At 39.1% G+C, this 16,654-nt stretch overlaps 1 protein-coding gene across 1 annotated transcript in view; it reads left to right on the top strand.

Annotated features, from left to right (window-relative positions):
• LOC124796263 overlaps window positions 1–16,654 on the top strand; it is a 374,071-nt gene that overhangs the window by 295,517 nt on the left and 61,900 nt on the right. The window contains exon 7 of the mRNA XM_047260374.1: window positions 2,825–2,889. Within this exon, the coding sequence (XP_047116330.1) occupies window positions 2,825–2,889 (65 nt within the window). The remainder of the gene's footprint in view (window positions 1–2,824; window positions 2,890–16,654) is intronic.

Here is a 16,654-nt window from a genome sequence, read left to right as displayed (position 1 = left end):
TTATCTGGCGCTCTCAGGCAACTGCTGAAATGAATCTATTCCTAACAGGTCGCAGGAAATATTGCGAATTGTGGTTCGAAAAGCGTTATTTTCAAAGTAAATTTCCTTTTACGCAAGATCAACTATGTGCGAGAATGTACGATGAATTTCTTAAATCACAGAGCGTTTGCTCTTTTTTAAAAATCAACTCTTTGATGACGAGCCATTTAGAAGAATTTCAAGCCCAGAAGATAAGAGATTTATGTCGGTATTAAAAATTTTACTGGCGTATTTGTGTGATGTATCTTAAAGTGTAACATGCGTTAAACAGATGAACATTATATGTGAGAAGTTAGTTTCTCTTGTAGCTTTTAATCTTGGAGGCAAATATTATGTGCAAAAGCTTTTCTTTTCTTGTAGCAACACTACGTATATTAACTTAAACAATTATCTTTTCCTGTTGGTGGAATTCGAATATATACTTTCGTAATACGAAAGTATGCAGCGTACGTATTGCTGTGCGTCGAAGATCTTTCCACGACCTGTTTTTTCCCCTGAGTTTCTTTTCCTAAAGTGCCGAGAAATTCTACGCTGCTGTATAAAACCATATCCATTCAAAGGGTTGATAAGTATAACAGTTCAGACGGAAAGTATACTGTTACTTAACACGGAAAAAGTGTATTTTCACCTGGGAGAAAATGTATTTTTAACCGGGAGATCTGGGAAAAATCCGGGATTTTTTTTCCTTGTCCACGTATACACCCTGTCTGTGCATCAGCCCCGGATGTACGATATTTCCGAACCATAGCAATTTAGATAGTGTTGCCCAGCCACACATCTGTAGCCAGAAGTGGGAGAAGGTACTACTCATATGCGACTCAACTGCGCATGCGCAAGAGTCCGCCCGCAACTGCTCAAATGAATCTAATGTAAACAGTTGTCACGTCACACTCATTGGAGGCAATTTGTTGCTAGGAAGCACTGCATATTCTTCCTGAAGCCTTTGGTTGGCAGACGCTTGTATTGACACTGTGTTTTGTGGTTGTATATGGCACATTTCCTTTGCGACTCAAGTCCCCCCCCCCTCTCGTTCATGTTTTGTTGCTGCAGTATTATTCTGCAGAAGCGGGATACAGTAATATCCTTCGTTAGAGTATTTGTTCTTACGAGTCAAAATCACAAAAAATTAACTGGTATCTAAAATAATGAAAAGTTCCCGGAATTCTAAAAAATTCCTGGGTTTTTCCCAGTTTTCTCCTGGATGAAAAAATTCCCAGGTTTTTCCCGGATGTCGCGGACCGTATACACCCTGTTACAGCTCCAAAGGAAAGCAAGTGGTTGCTTATCATGGAAAAAGTGTATTTTCATGTGGGGAAAACATGCGTTTTTAACTAGGAGATCGAGGAATTTCGTCTTTCTTCTTGCCCGCTTATACACCCTATCATTGCTATCCAGGATTTCCTATATGCCGTTGAACAATGTGGATCCTCGATTGACCTTCATCTGGACTCCGGGCCACATAAAGATACTGGAAAATGAACTCCCTGAAAGCCAGGCCGAACTGGCTACCCGTAAGCTGACCCTTGAGATTGTTATTCTGGAAACAGACATCTGGTTGGTATTATGCCATCAAGTTCTAGGAATCTGGAATACAGAATGGCTCACTATGACTCCACCAAACTAATGACAGGTGATTAAGGAGAATTTGAACCTGTGGAGGCCCTGACTGCAGACCTCTTGCAAAGACTCTACGATCCTTTGCTGGCTCCGCATCGGCCATACTTGGCTATCTCATGGTCATCTCCTCTGTCGCAAGGACCTACCTCACTATTGTTGTAGCTCCCATTTGAAGGTGCTCCACATTTTGCTGGACTGTCCCAAACCAACTGCCCTGCAGCGGACTCCTCCCTGACTTGCTGCCCCCCGGTGTTAGGAGACGATGCCTCAGTGGCTGAATATGTTTTAAGTTTTACGCTTGAAGGGGGCTTTTACCACTCATGCTAAGGGAGGCCCACTTATGTTATCAGCCCATTAAGGGGTTGGCAGAAGACTCTATTGCCTTCTCTGCCCAGACTGAGTTGCAGCTGTCTGGGCTTGGTGATCCAGTTACCTGCTCTTTTACTCTTCTTCTCAAGTTACCTGTTCTTTTACTCTTCTTCTCCCCTCTCGCAAGGTCTGTTCGACTAGTTCGTCTTTTTCTCTTGCCCTGTCAGTGTTGCTAGTCTTTCCTAGGCAGTTTCTGAGCAAGGTACCTCTGGCAAGTGGCGGTAATTGGGGGATGTGTGTTCTCTCATTGCACTTTGCTTTCGGGGACTTCCATATGCTCCCGAGATGGGGCACCTTTCCTGCCTTTTTTCCTATGTCTCACTCTTCTTTTTTGCCCCTTATCTTACCTTTGTTGATCTTTGGTAGATCTTGGGGTTTTCTTCCTCTGGATCTTGGCACAGTAGACCATCTCTGATGTACAGTCGTGTAGATCTGTCTGTTCAAGGGAAAAGGGACTGATGACCTAGTAGTTTGGTCCTTTTAATCATCCATCCAACCAACCAACATTTTATAGCAATTTAAAACAGCAAAGGACTCATTTTTATGTAATTAAATGTTAAGACTTACAGTTCCATTGAATTTATCAATGAAAATAATCAAGATTTGAAAATATAATGTAATTGGATAGGTAAAGGGTCTACTTACCAAGAGCCAGCAGGAGAACACACATATAAAACATATTACAGTTTGTGTAATACCTTTTATATGTGTGTTCTCCTGCCTTCTCATGGTGAGTATATTTAATATCAGTTCCATTGATTTGTTTGTTACAGCTCTTAAAAATAGCAAAATGTTTCAGGCGAAGAAAAGAAAGTGTGAAGAAAATCGCTTGGAGGTTATCGTCGAGTCTCAATGTGTTGTTGGGTGAGTTTATTTTTATTACATGTCTGTTACTGTAAAAAAATAAATAGGACTGATAAAAATCTTAAGTAGAGTGTGTGTGTGTGTGTGTGTGTGTGTGTGTGTGTGTGTGTGTGTGTGTGTGTGTGTGTGTCAGTAATTTCCTGTAAAGCTGCTGTCACAGCTGCATGAATTGACTCAGTGCTGTCAAAAGCACGTCCTTTGAGAACAGAAAGAAGTTGCTCATAGTGAAATAGGAACTGTCAGTTCGCTGGATTGCAATGTTATGCTTCATCAGGAACTCATGGACACAGAGAGGCATGTGGCTAGGCACATTATTGTGACGCAAGAGCGAGGTAGCGGTGCTGTCTTTTCACTTCCAGAGATCCTTTTCCTCGATCTTTCTGAAATGCCCATGTAGAAGGTCCCATCAACACTCAACAAGCAATAGCCCACACACGTATCACATTTTCATCAGTTTTTCCTTTTGATGGTTTAGGCTTGTTAAGCAGTGCAAGTTTCTGCAGCTTTTTTGTTGTCTTGTGTGCAGAACTTGATCACCCAACATCGTTCGAAAGTATCCGCCATGACATTGAATCAAATCAGGTGTCCTAAATCAGCAATTCTGATGCCAACAATGCATGTTGCAGTGCAAAGGCTGAGGGTGCTTCCCCCTCCTCCCAATCTACCTTAAATGGCTCAAACATGTTGTGGCTGGTTGGGGTGTAGTAAAAAATTATATTTCACAGCTTTGGGGATAGACCTCATACTTTGTCAGATATCTTTGTATACAGAACATTTAGACACAAACGAAGAAGTTGAAGTTTTCAATTTTGATAAGGCTGTGTAAAGGCGCCATACCATTGGATGCTTTGAATCTAATATAGTATAATTGCTGATGCCAACAGTGCTTAGCAGCAGGCTCGGAAAATGAAAGTGTCTGTCTTTGATGACACATGAGCAGCCATGTAGAAAAATGGTTTTTGCCTTTGATTTGGTGGCTTGCAGTATTGACAGTGGATGTGTGTTTTGAAAAGTTTTTACTATGGAAAGTTGATTTATATAAATAAATAATGTTTAAATGACATAATTTCTTAGTGAAACAAACCTTATTCATTATAGCCAATGTTTAGTAGTTAACAGAGTTCACCAGAGAGGAGGAGGAGGAGGAGGAGGAGGAGTATCATTGATATAAACAGCTGTGTTTGCTTAGCCTGCAACTAAGGATTGTTGGTGTCATTGATTATATGACATTAGATTCAAATCATGAAATCGTACAGTGCCACAGCAAACAACTGACGCTCGCCCTTGTTGTTCCCTGATCAGGCCAGTTTCTATTGGTACTTCAATAGTAGCTTCCTGGGTGTCTATAGTTCAATTATTTTATCTTGGCAGCTCGCGCCATAGTATAGCATAGTTCGCAAGCTTATGTTTAGGGGGGAGTGCGCAGTTAATGAAGTAAAGCCACCACGGCCGCATTAACCCTTTCGCTGCTACAAAGACGTGCTCCTTGCATTCCGCACCATGCGCGATTTTGTCACTGCACTGCTCGCCTGTGCAGACACATGGTGTTCCCACTGCTTTGACACACTTATCATTCGATTTCACAAAAACTATATGGCCCAAAAATTAGGTTTTTACACATCTTCTTGACTGATACCTTCCCCCCATAAATGACATAATTTAGTTTCGATGTTCAACACAGTTATTATGCAGCATTAAACATAGTAAACCATTGCACGAAATTTTGAAGAGTTTGCAGAGGTAAAAGTCCATAGAGTATACTTTCCGTGTGGTTGATTTTAGTTGCCACAATGTTGAGAATGAAATGTGAACAAGATACCTAAATTTCATATAAAATTTACTGTATAACAATATCTCATTTAATTTAAGTACCACATAAGTGTCGTATGTAATATTGAGAAATATTCCATCTTTCGCAACTGTTTTATTTACACTGGGCACGTTTGGCTTTATTTTAAAGCACTTCAATCGATCAAAAGGAAGTAGACAAAATACATTAAACAAAACTGTGGACTTACAAAAACATTAGGACTTGAATATACCGTCTATCAGTGAAGTGCTCTGAGCTATGTCAAATAAAATTTTTGTGTGTGGCACACACAAACAGCACTTATTTGCTGAAACACTGATCAGCTGACACAAACGTTGAATATTGTGTTACCGCAGCACAAAACTACGAAAGGTGACTTGGCAATGGAGGAGACAAAATACTGTCCACTAAAGATGCTTCAAAAGAGAGAAATGCGTCTGGTCTAAATAAGTCGCTTATTACAGTTGCAGAAGAGGAATATATTTCAATACCATTGGTAAAACTGCGACTGTGGAACAAAAACAAGAAAGAGAACATGAGTACCATTGTGTATGTGCCATACCTTTCATTGATTGAAGTGCTTTAAAATAAAGTCAAACACGCCCGATGTAAATAAAACTTTTATTACAGTCGCGAAAGACGGAATATTTCTCATTATTACATACGACACCTATGTGGTACTTAAATTTACTGTATAACAATATCTCATTTAATTTTATATGAAATTTAGGTATCTTGTCCACATTTCATTCTCAACATTGTGGCAACTAAAATCGACCATACGGAAAGTATACGCAATGGACCTTTACCTCTGCAAACTCTTCAAAATTTCGTGCAATGGTTTACTACATTTAATGCTGCACAATAACTGCGTTGAATGTCGAAACAAAATTAAGTCATTTATGGGGGGAAGGTATCAGTCAAGAAGATGTGTAAAAATCAAATTTTTGGGCCAAATAGTTTTTGTGAAATCGAATGACAAGTGTGTCAAAGCAGTGGGAACACCATGTGTCTGCACAGGCGAGCAGTGCAGTGATGACAAAATCGCGCACAGCGCGGAATGCGGGGAGCACGTGTCTGCAGCAGCGAAAGGGTTAATGAAGAGACAAAGCACTAGAAATTTCAAAAAATTGCATTCAAATGAATAAAATTCGTGAAGTAAGACGCTACGATATTGTTTTTAAATAAATGAAATATTAAACACTGTGCAAGGTTTGAACTCACAACCTTTCACTTGGTAGCCCAACAGCTTAACTGTTATGCTACCGCAGCTCATCTCAGAAGGTAACTCCATGAGGATTCTAACACGTCACGCAAAATACTGACAAACACTGTTGGTATTACTATGAATTACTCGCGCTTCGTCGAAGTATCGCGCTTCGTCGAAGTACAATAGGAAATAAACAATGACCGCTGTTCTTCATTGCAAAAAAGCGGTTCGTGAGATTGATACAAACACCTTTCCTTGCTATCGCCTGAATATGGAGTCTTATTGCTTGTTTGGTATAATTAATTAATAGAATATGAAGCAATTGGTATAAAGAATGCTTTTTCCAAACTTTCTATAAAAGAAAGTCTGCTATCAAGACGTTGCTTTTGTTCGATTACGTTATTTATGATTGAACGTTTCTAAAACTGAAGACACTCGTCCGTGCTCTGCACTGCAGTCGAGATCTGGCAACGTCGTTCTCTGTTCATTGGCTGACTGTGTTTTGTGACGTCAGATGCGCAGAACGAACCTAAACTCGGCCGCCAACATAAAAGACGCGCACTTTAGTGATGACAGAGCATGAGTCTTCATTAATGGCACCAAGATGTCCATCATGGGCTGTTTTGACTGTTTTACATACATACTACTACAGGGATGAGTTGTGGCTGCATGTAACAGTGATTCAAAGCTCTTCTTCACCACCTACAATGCTTCTGATTGTTACTGGTATGGAGATTTCTTTTGTGAGCCTGAGCAGTTTTTTGCAATCTACAAAAGTTCACCATTTAGCTGTGCATCTAGACAACAAGAACAACGGGATAACAGTGTCTTTAATGGTAAATTCAACTCTCAGAATTTCTGCACTCTTTCAACAGCCAGACTGTAATCATGCACAATCGACTAGCATGAATAGGACTGTTGTAATAGGTGTTGTCTTGCACCATAATAGCCATCGAACACTCTTCTTCTCCTCCTCCTACTGCTCCTCCTCCTCCTCCTCCTCCTCCTCCTCGTCTTCTTCCTCTGCAGTAGCCTACATTGTACTGAGGGTGTCCACAGTGGAAACATACTGGCGTGGTGTCCTCTGTATGCCCGATGTCTGCTCTTCTGCTGGGCATTACACGTGGCACCTTATGTCTGCCCTTCTGTGGGGCATTAAGCCCCTATTACATGATGCACCTAAACCATACACCTATGCACCAGTGCCCCAAGTGTGCCTATCTGTAACTACAGGCTGTTTCACGTAGACCTATTACACCATCCACGCAGGATATACCTGGCTCACATGTGCAGTAGACAGTAATAACATGCAAAACACAGATAGAACTGTCTAATCTCTTGTAAAGTTGTTAGTTCTGTCGCGCGAAACACAAGGGGGACTGTGGGACATATTGGAACGTCATTCGTTCAAATTATTTATGTGAGCTCAAGGTTCCTTATTTAATAAGAGATTGTTTTTATCAGTATTTGTTAAGTAATTGTTATTCTCTTATGTAGGTTACTACTGTTCTGAATTGCAGATTCAACCGTTAGTTTTATATTACGACACTTGGTTACAAAGATATATGTATTTATACAGCATTTTGCACATGGAGAACCCACTTATTTTTGGAGCTATTGCCCTGACAGTGACAGTAAATCTTCAGATTAAGGCAGAACGGCGGTGGAAACGAAAGGCTTGAGTTATTTGAGTTTGACCCTGGCCGAAAAGAAGGGATGAAGGTAGGGGTTTATGTTCACTGCTTATGAAAGAACTGAGGCTCGAAGAGCCGCAAGTATTTTGAAACTTCAGGAGGATGGACATGGCCTGTTTCGAGAAGTTGCTGTCTTTGATAGAAGATGGAAGTAACAAGTGTGACACAGTCATGAGGGAGGCTGTCTCACATTCTCAAAAGTAAGAATTAGGTCATATGTTTATACGTTTTGTGATCATACCAGCCCAGATTACGAATAAAATAACCGGTAAAAGCCTTGTTATGTTGCAGACTGGTTGTAATATTAAGTTTCCTGGCAACTTTCTCCCCTATTACTGCGTTTCCCTTTGGGGCATGCTGAAATAAGCAAGAGATGCAATCAAATCAAACATGAACTTTCATAAGTAAGGCATTATGATACAAATTGAAAATCACCGTATAATGTTATGCATATGACTCAGAAAGAAACGAATGCTGGCATACTTTATTATGATACAACGAGCCATACATACACCTTTCCTCACTATATCCCAAATTAATACACTTAACGCCTCTTTGCATCATTTCATTTCTAGAATATGAAGCGATCAACAGAAAAAATGCTTTCACAAACAACTAATATAGAAGAGTCTACTGGCAAAAAAAAAAAAAAAAATTTCTTTCTGCGTTTATGAAACCTAGTACTGAGAAAAATGCGGGAAAATCCCTAACACAAAAGTCTGAAATTAGCCACTATCCATCTAACAATAAAAAAATAACAAACAGAAAGCACTTGCAGTATCCCCTTTTGTGCATGCGCAAGTTATTGCTGCTAGTGCGCATGCGCGGATTGGTGGCAGTTTAGAACTGCTCTCTATTCTGGAGTGCGGATAATGTGTCTGGTAATTTTCGTAGCTTAACCCTTTCTGCCACTAGATAGATGTCGCACTAGACCAGTACCTTTCACGATGGATTGTCATGTAATACCCGCTTTACACTTGGCAGTCAATTTGTTTGTACGTTGATTGGTTGGATGCTGAGTTGCTGTTTGATAGCTGTGGCATTGCAGAGTTCGTTCTACATGGTGTGTTCAACTGTTGAGAGAGATTGATGCTAAAGATCAATGCACCTCTTCTTCAACATTCTGTATTACCTCCTAACGTATGGGATTGACATTAATGACTCGTGTGTACTTTGTTCGACACGTCTGGGTGATATAAAATTCTGTATCACTTGTCTTGCAAACTGTTGTGAGAGACAGATGAGGTAATGGTGATCTTCCACAACTGCCATAGGGACCACATTTGGGAGTTCATCATACATCTTTCATTCTATTCTTTTCTGTTGTATTTCCTCAGTGTGCTGGCACTCTTCGATAAATCCCTCAGTTGTCATGACACCCTTTACCAGAAGAGTTTGGTACATGCCTTGTGAGAGATTTTATCAGCTTCAGTTATATTTCGATGCACAATGTGGCTTGACGCCAAAACATTCTGTAAGTAAGACTTGCTGCTGATTGTCACCTAATTTATTTTCTCTGCAGAATTCCTTCAGCCATTTCTTCAGTCCTGAACAGCATCTCCGAACAAAGACGTGATGGTTGCCTTATGGGCAGCTGAAGTACTGCTGTTCTGGAATCCATTGATCTCCTGAATATAAAAACCTTGGGACCAATGTCCTGCTTGTTTTCGGAGTCCTATCCCGTAGGCAGTGGCTTTTACATCAACCAATTGGAGCCATGATGATACAGGTGTTTTGAATACCTGACATCTCCACTAGGCATCGTAACAACAATCAAGTCCAAATCCGAAAACATCAACAATGAAATACAACACTTAGCACTGAAAGTGTGTTTATTATGGACACCAATGTACAGACAGAACTGAACACTCTGCTGGACTGAAAGAGCTGCTATATGAACATAGAATATTGTAGAATAAAGAAACATTATAGATATAAGGAACACCAAGAAACTTCCAGAAATGATAAACTCTAAACAAGTATTTGCTGGTTATCGAATTTGAACTGGTGGACCACAACATGCCCGATGGACGTGTAGAATGTATGGAGGGCTAACAAGTATTTCACTTGCTTCTGTCAATGTGAAAGAGCAACAGTTAGAGGAACCGGTTAGTGTTGAAAATTTTTGCTTGATTTTGTTACTTTTTTTAAAAAGCTATTTTGGTATATTTTTTGCTATTTTTATATCATTTTGTCAATAATTCTGCTAAATTTTGTTTCCTCTTTTCAACAGTAAAGGCTAAAGCAAAAATCATTGGTAGCATATTTGCAGTGGAACAGCTTTTATTTTTACATAAATTCAAAAATCATGAGAATTATAAATCTGATTAAAACACACGCATCAAAGCATGAATGTTGGGTAAAATTTATCGTGCCATTTTAATAAGTAGAGGCTAGCCTATGTACATAATCTACAAATCATTATGAGAAAGACAGGGATACCATGACTTCCACATTACAAGGAGTCTCGTAAATGTTTTCCTGTCAGACATTTTATCACAATCTGTTGAAAATCACCTCTCCTTATCACCATTGCTGACTGAGATCCTCAGAGCCTTCACTGCGGCTTCCACGAAATGCCCATACTCTGGTTTCAGAAAAAGAAGAGTAGCAATCACATCAACATATTTACAGGGTGTATACGACCCGGGACAACTGGGAGATCCGGGAAAAACCCGGGAATTTTTTCATCTGGGAGAAAACCGGGAAAAACCCTGGAATTGTTTACAATTCCGGGAATTTTTCATTGTTTTAGTTTTCAATTAAATTTTTGTGATTTGGAGTGGTAAGAACCAACACTCTTAACAAAGGATATTACTGTACCCCCGCTACTGCAGAATAACACTGCAGCAACGAAACATGAATGGGGGGGGGGGGGGGGGGGAGTAAAATAAACTTAGGTTGCAAAGGAAATGCGCCGTATACAACAACAAAACACAGTGCTCATACAAGCGTCTGCCAACAGCAAAATGTGTCAAAGACTTTAGGAAGACTCCCGTATTTACTCGAATTTAAGCCGCAGTCAAATCTAAGCCGCACCTGAAAAATGAGACTCGAAATCGAGGAAAAAAATTTTCCCGAATCTAAGCCACACCTGAAATCTGAGACTCGAAATTCAAGGGGAGAGAAAAGTTTTAGGCCGCACTTCCAAATTGAAACAAACTTGGTCCATTGTAATATGAGACATAATTTAGGTTGAATGAATGACGATACAGCTGTAGTAGTTTGGTTCGAGTCGTAAGCTTAGCGGTTTAGCTTTACCAGGTAGCCGTTGTTATGCGTCAGGCGCTCCATTCGTATTTATACGGGTACCCTTCCTTTTTCACGTGCTTCGTCTGGTTTGAATTGATTGCTTATTTTTCTTTGACCTGACAAGTGCAGTTCTCTTTGTTATAGGTGTTTCCGTCACTCAAAGCTGAAAATGCATTACTGTACTGTGTCATGCATTGTTTGTCGCATTCTGAAAATGAGGGTTTACGGCCTGTCACCGCTCGCGGCATGGCTTGCTTTTGTGCACGCTACCGCCGCTTACAATTAAAAAAAAAAAAAAAACAAAGAGAGGAATCGTCTCATTAGCAAAACAATGGCATGAGACTGCTATTCGTTGCTACTTACACTGCTGCTTTCTTTGATAATGATCAACAAGAATCAAATAATAAACTGCGTATGATAGAAGATGTTCTGAACGAGAATTTAGCGAAAATTTTTTCCGTTTGAAAATTTTTGCAGACGCCTCTTTAGTACATTACATTGTGCACAGAAATTAGAGTCATCTTAGATTTAAAAATCTAGTCAATTGCCGTGCTTCATTTCTGACTGTATCACTATTAGACATAAGAATAATACGAATATAAACATGACATGGTATGTATATTCTTCCATGTCTGCTGTTGTCTCACTCTAGTTTCGTAGTTTATTAGGCGGACAGGATTTAAATGAGATAGCAGCAAACACGAAAGAATACATGGCAAAATGTTTATATTCGTATTATTCTTATGGTGAAGAGAATACTGCATGTGATTCACAATTCATAAAAGTTCCTATTAGCAACCATTTCTTCTCACAGTTAGGAAAAAATTCAGAAGGCAGAGTTGGCCACATTGACAAATATCCCAAACAGTCTTGCCAGTCAGATTTTCATAGTACATTGAAATGCTGCTACATTCGAAGAGGAACAATACGGAATTTGTATTTACTTCGTTGGATAATGTATGAAAATGCAATGGTCGAAACTCGGGGCGGAGAAAAAAAAGCTCGTCTTCCACCTTTTTATTATTTATTTACTGACGCAGAGGTTTTGGTGCCAGTATTTGTCTTTGTGCCTGCGAAGCATGCCTGCGTAGCGCTACATACATTCGACGACAGAAGTTAGTTGTGGCGGCACCTACCAACATTTTTCAGAACTTCCGCTTACTTTGCACTCGATTCTAAGCCGCAGGCGGTTTTTTGGATTACAAAAACCGGAAAAAAGTGCGGCTTAGATTCGAGTAAATACAGTATGCAATGCTTCATAACAACAAATTGCCTTCGATGAGCATAACGTCACAACGGTTTAAATTAGATTCCTTTGAGCAGTTGCGGGCGGGCTCTTGTGCATGCGTAGTTGAGACGCGTATCTTCTCCCGCTTCTTGTTACAGAAGTGTGGCTTGGCGCCACTACCTAGTATTGCACCAGTTCAGAAATATAGTAAATCCAGGCCTGATGCACAGAGCAGTCTGAGTTCGATGGGGAGGTGGGTCGTCTCCACGTGACCTGTGTTTACGTTCAGTAATTTTGTTGTTTCCTCTTTGTTTATTGCTCTCACGTTAAATGATAAAACGGATATTTGTGACCGGGAGATATCAAATGAATTAAAATACGTTCGCATAATCACAGATGGCTAAAATATGTCATTAGTTTCAGATTTTATTTCCACCTTTCTGACAGTCAAGCATTAATCGCCTTGCAGAACAATGAAGTTATTTTTGTCGGTTTGCTAAAGAGATTTGGCTTTTATTAATCTTTTCTGCTGAGGCAGTCAGTTTATTTGAAATGAACTGTTTAATTTCACACTGTTGGCTAGTTTCAACTGTTCGCTAATTACAAGTGCTCGTATGACATTATGCCATAATAAAGTACCAAACATGAGATAATACAATACTGGTACTCCAAGAAAATGTACGTCTGAATCTGGACATACGAATGTGCACTTTAAGCCGAATTATGCATTTTAGTATGGTTCACGAAATTCCGATGCTCTTGATGTATCCCTTGATGTCTTGTTTCTTTTATGACCTAATATAAGATCTTTTAATGTTTCACACGTACGAACATATGGCCTTCCTGCGTTATCGCGTGGTGACGACTTTTATCTGGTGCTCTCTTGCAACTGCTGAAACGAAACTACGGTATTTCTAACAGATAGCGGGAAAATATTGCGAATGGTGGTTTGATCAGCGTTACATACATTAAAAGCAAATTTCCTTTTATGCAAGATGAACTATGTGCAAGAATGTACGATGAATTTCTTAAATAACAAAGCGTTTTGACTCTCAGTTAAAAATCAACTCTTTGGGGACGGCCATTTAGAAGAATTTCGAGCTCAGAAGATCACACATTTACGTCATTATTAAAAATTTTACTGGCACATTTGTGTATCACACGCAGAAAACGTTATATGTGGAAGCTTAGCTTCTTTTCCAGCTTATTAATCTTGGAGACCAATATTATATGTGAACGCTATGTATATTAATTTAAACCATTAACTTTTCTTATTTGTGTTTTCGCCCTACTTAAGAGTGACCTTGCTATTGGCTGACTACATCACGTGTCCTATGCTGTCATCAGCTGGCGAGATCACGTGACATGAGTGATGAGTGGCTTACAAAAGTGCATCACAGTCTCAATTTCAGTGCTTCAGAAAGTAACATGCGGTATTTGATGGAATTTGAATTTATACCTTCGTAATACGAAAATATGCAGTTTACATATTGCTGCACATCAAAGGTGTTTCAAAACGTCTTTTTTTTCCCCCCTGAGTTTCGTTTTCTAAAATGGCGGGAAATTCTACTTCGGTATATAAAACCATAAACATTCAAAGGATTGATGAGTTTTACAGTGCCAAGGCATAGTATACGGTCACTTAACACGGAAAAAGTGTATTTTCGCCCGGGAGAAAGTGTATTTTTACCGGGAAATCCGTGAAAAATCTGGGAATTTTTTTTCCTTGTCCACGTAGACACCCTGTATTTACCTTCTCTGGAAGAACACTGTGTATGGTTCAAGATATTCTGATGTTGAAAGTTCTTGTAGGATGGGAATTCGCTTTATTAGATGAGAGATTTCAACAATGTCTAAGTAACCTTTCATTATGTTTCTCAGATCAAACGATTTACTGATGGAAGAAGTGACAATCTTCCCAGTGTCACACTCCATTAAGTGGTTCAGTTTCATCAGGCTGCTTGGCAGCTTATGGAGAGATTCTCTGAGACCAAAAAAAGTATCCTCTAGTGGTTTAATGCTCTTTGAAAGGTCACTAAGATTGTAGAACATGAATTAGTGGTGTCTTGATGCTCTCTAATATCAGCAGCAAATCACAACATTTTGAGCAGTGCTAAAAAAGAAAAACAGCTAGGCACCTAATTTTCATTGGAGGTCAAGACTTTAAAATGTTCACAGCAACACACACATCTTCAACACTTTCAAGTATATTCTTCTCTATCATTGCTGTATTCTCCAAGGTACTTGACACTTATAAACCATGAGTTCCATGTGGTGGTTATAAGAATAGGAAAAAGCTTAGCTTATGTGGATTTACCTTCATCTTCCTGATTTAAGATTTGAATGTAATAGCATATTTTCTCTTTCGGGTACTGAGGAAGATGTGTTTTGTCAGCACAACACTACGGTTCAAATCACGAGGTCCACACACTGCCCACCAAATTCAGTTTATGAGCTCAGCACTGCTTGTGTACTAACACTTCTGAAAGGGTTGCATTTAAACACTTGCACATATAACAGCCTGAATCCGAAGTTACAGAAAGTACATTTTGGGTCTGAATATCAAGTTTCTGAATTACACGTGTAATTGCTTGTGAACATTCTGAAGCATTTGCATTTGCAACAACGTTCATTCCCCCAACAAACAACTTCTGTAGTGCTCAATCGCTGCAACAAAGCACTTTCATCAGAACTATGAAAACACACTTCTCTTATCTTTCTGTCATTTCATCACAAAGAACTGAAACACTCTAACCTCTCCCGGCTTCTTTTAATCTTTCTTCCTCCTCTTTGATGAAGGTTCAGAATCTCCATGAAAGCTTCCAGCTGAGGGAAAGTCCCTTAATAACTTAAAAATATCAACAGGTCTAATATTAGAGTACTACTGAACACCATTTATGGAATTAAATTATTAATTTCCATGTCTTTGAAATGAGTGAGGGCTCCAGCATGTATTACTTAAGTGTAAATATCATTGAATGAGAGAAAGAGCACAACCATACGGTTAGTAATTATCCAGGGGTACTGAAATCCATTTGAAAATGTTCCTATGGATGTTTGATCATCATATGTGCCGAATGTGTTCCACCTGCAATTGCATTTGTGTTCAATGGTTTCAGCTCATTAGTCTTCATATTTTGCTGTGCCTGATATCAGAATAATAATTAACATACTGAGTACAGAAAGTGTATTCAATTCCAGGTCCCATGTAAACATAGCAAGTAATATTGTGAAAAATATGGGTATTGGTTTGACTCGGGAGTTCTCATTGCTAACACGCAACTGCGCAGCAATCACGCGTTGTTGCAGCTGACTCGTGCACATTTAAATAGAGGCATACCACTTTCGATACATCATCCCAAAACTTCATGATGTAAATGTTATAAAATCCAGAAGCATGACAGTTGTCAGCACAGAAAAGTCCAAATTTTGCTGATTGACAAGGTCTCTGTTTCATTCTTACCATAAAAAATAAGATAGTTTTTGGGGTGGGGTAGAATGGTGGGTTGTAGGCAAACATGAAGGAATTATCTTCCCTGCTAGCTACATTTCACTACATAAAACCATGTCTGTCTATTTTTAATAACACTAGGAAAATTATTGCTCCAATGCCCCACAATCGAATCGATTCCAGTGTAAGGTAAATTGTATTTCCTTTCCTCCAAAAATGTGTAATATTACACAAACCTGGTACACATTTGTTCATTCACTCTCTCTGCTTTGGATGATCGAATGTTTCCAATGGAATATTAGCCTCAACAAAAGCTCGTTTTTGTTGCCACACTGATGTGTGAGGGAGTAACATTTCTTTTGACACCTGTCATTGTTAGCATCTTCTCATTTTTCTTCTTATGGGGAAAACTGTTACTAATATGTTTTAGGCACATGTCCTTTCTCTGCCATTCAGTTTGCACTTTGCAGTATTTGCACATAAGTATCTTTCTAGTTGTGTCTAACATGTAAAATCCTTCTGGTGAAAATTATTTTTCTCAAGCGAAAACTGTCACTACTATATTAAGAAATTGCAGGACAAAAACAAATCTCAAAATATAAGCGTGGGCACCAGTGATGAGCACCAATTTCCAACACACAATACACTGCCAGATCAAAGAATGCGCTGGACATCGTTGGATGTCTTCCTTCCCTGCAGAGGAAATGAAGTTAGCATTACATCATACCATATAAGATATTGATGTATACTGAAGTTTGTTTAGAATCATTTGTCATCGATTTTTGCATATCATTGTATAACTCAGATCAAATTTTCACCATCGACTACAAATTATCCGATTCCACACAATTTCGCCAATTATTTTGCTCTCTGATCAAAATCTGTAAAATTTTGTAAAAATTTCACAATTTTGTGCTTTGCAAAAAACAGGTGTACAAGCTATAGTGATTTACTGTGATTGGTAGTTTTACATTGATAAATGACCAACTAATTTGAGAACATGATGTGAACCATCATCTGAAAAAGAAACACTGACTGTTTCATGTGACATGGAATGCAGTATAATGCGTTTGACTTTGACTACTAGCCTTCGGCGTTGTTACCACATATTTAGTTTGTA

Source organism: Schistocerca piceifrons, chromosome 4, assembly GCF_021461385.2.
Source record: "Schistocerca piceifrons isolate TAMUIC-IGC-003096 chromosome 4, iqSchPice1.1, whole genome shotgun sequence".
NCBI lineage: Eukaryota > Metazoa > Arthropoda > Insecta > Orthoptera > Acrididae > Schistocerca > Schistocerca piceifrons.
The sequence above is the reverse complement of the archived record's forward strand: the minus strand, read 5'-3'. Positions and strand labels throughout refer to the sequence as shown.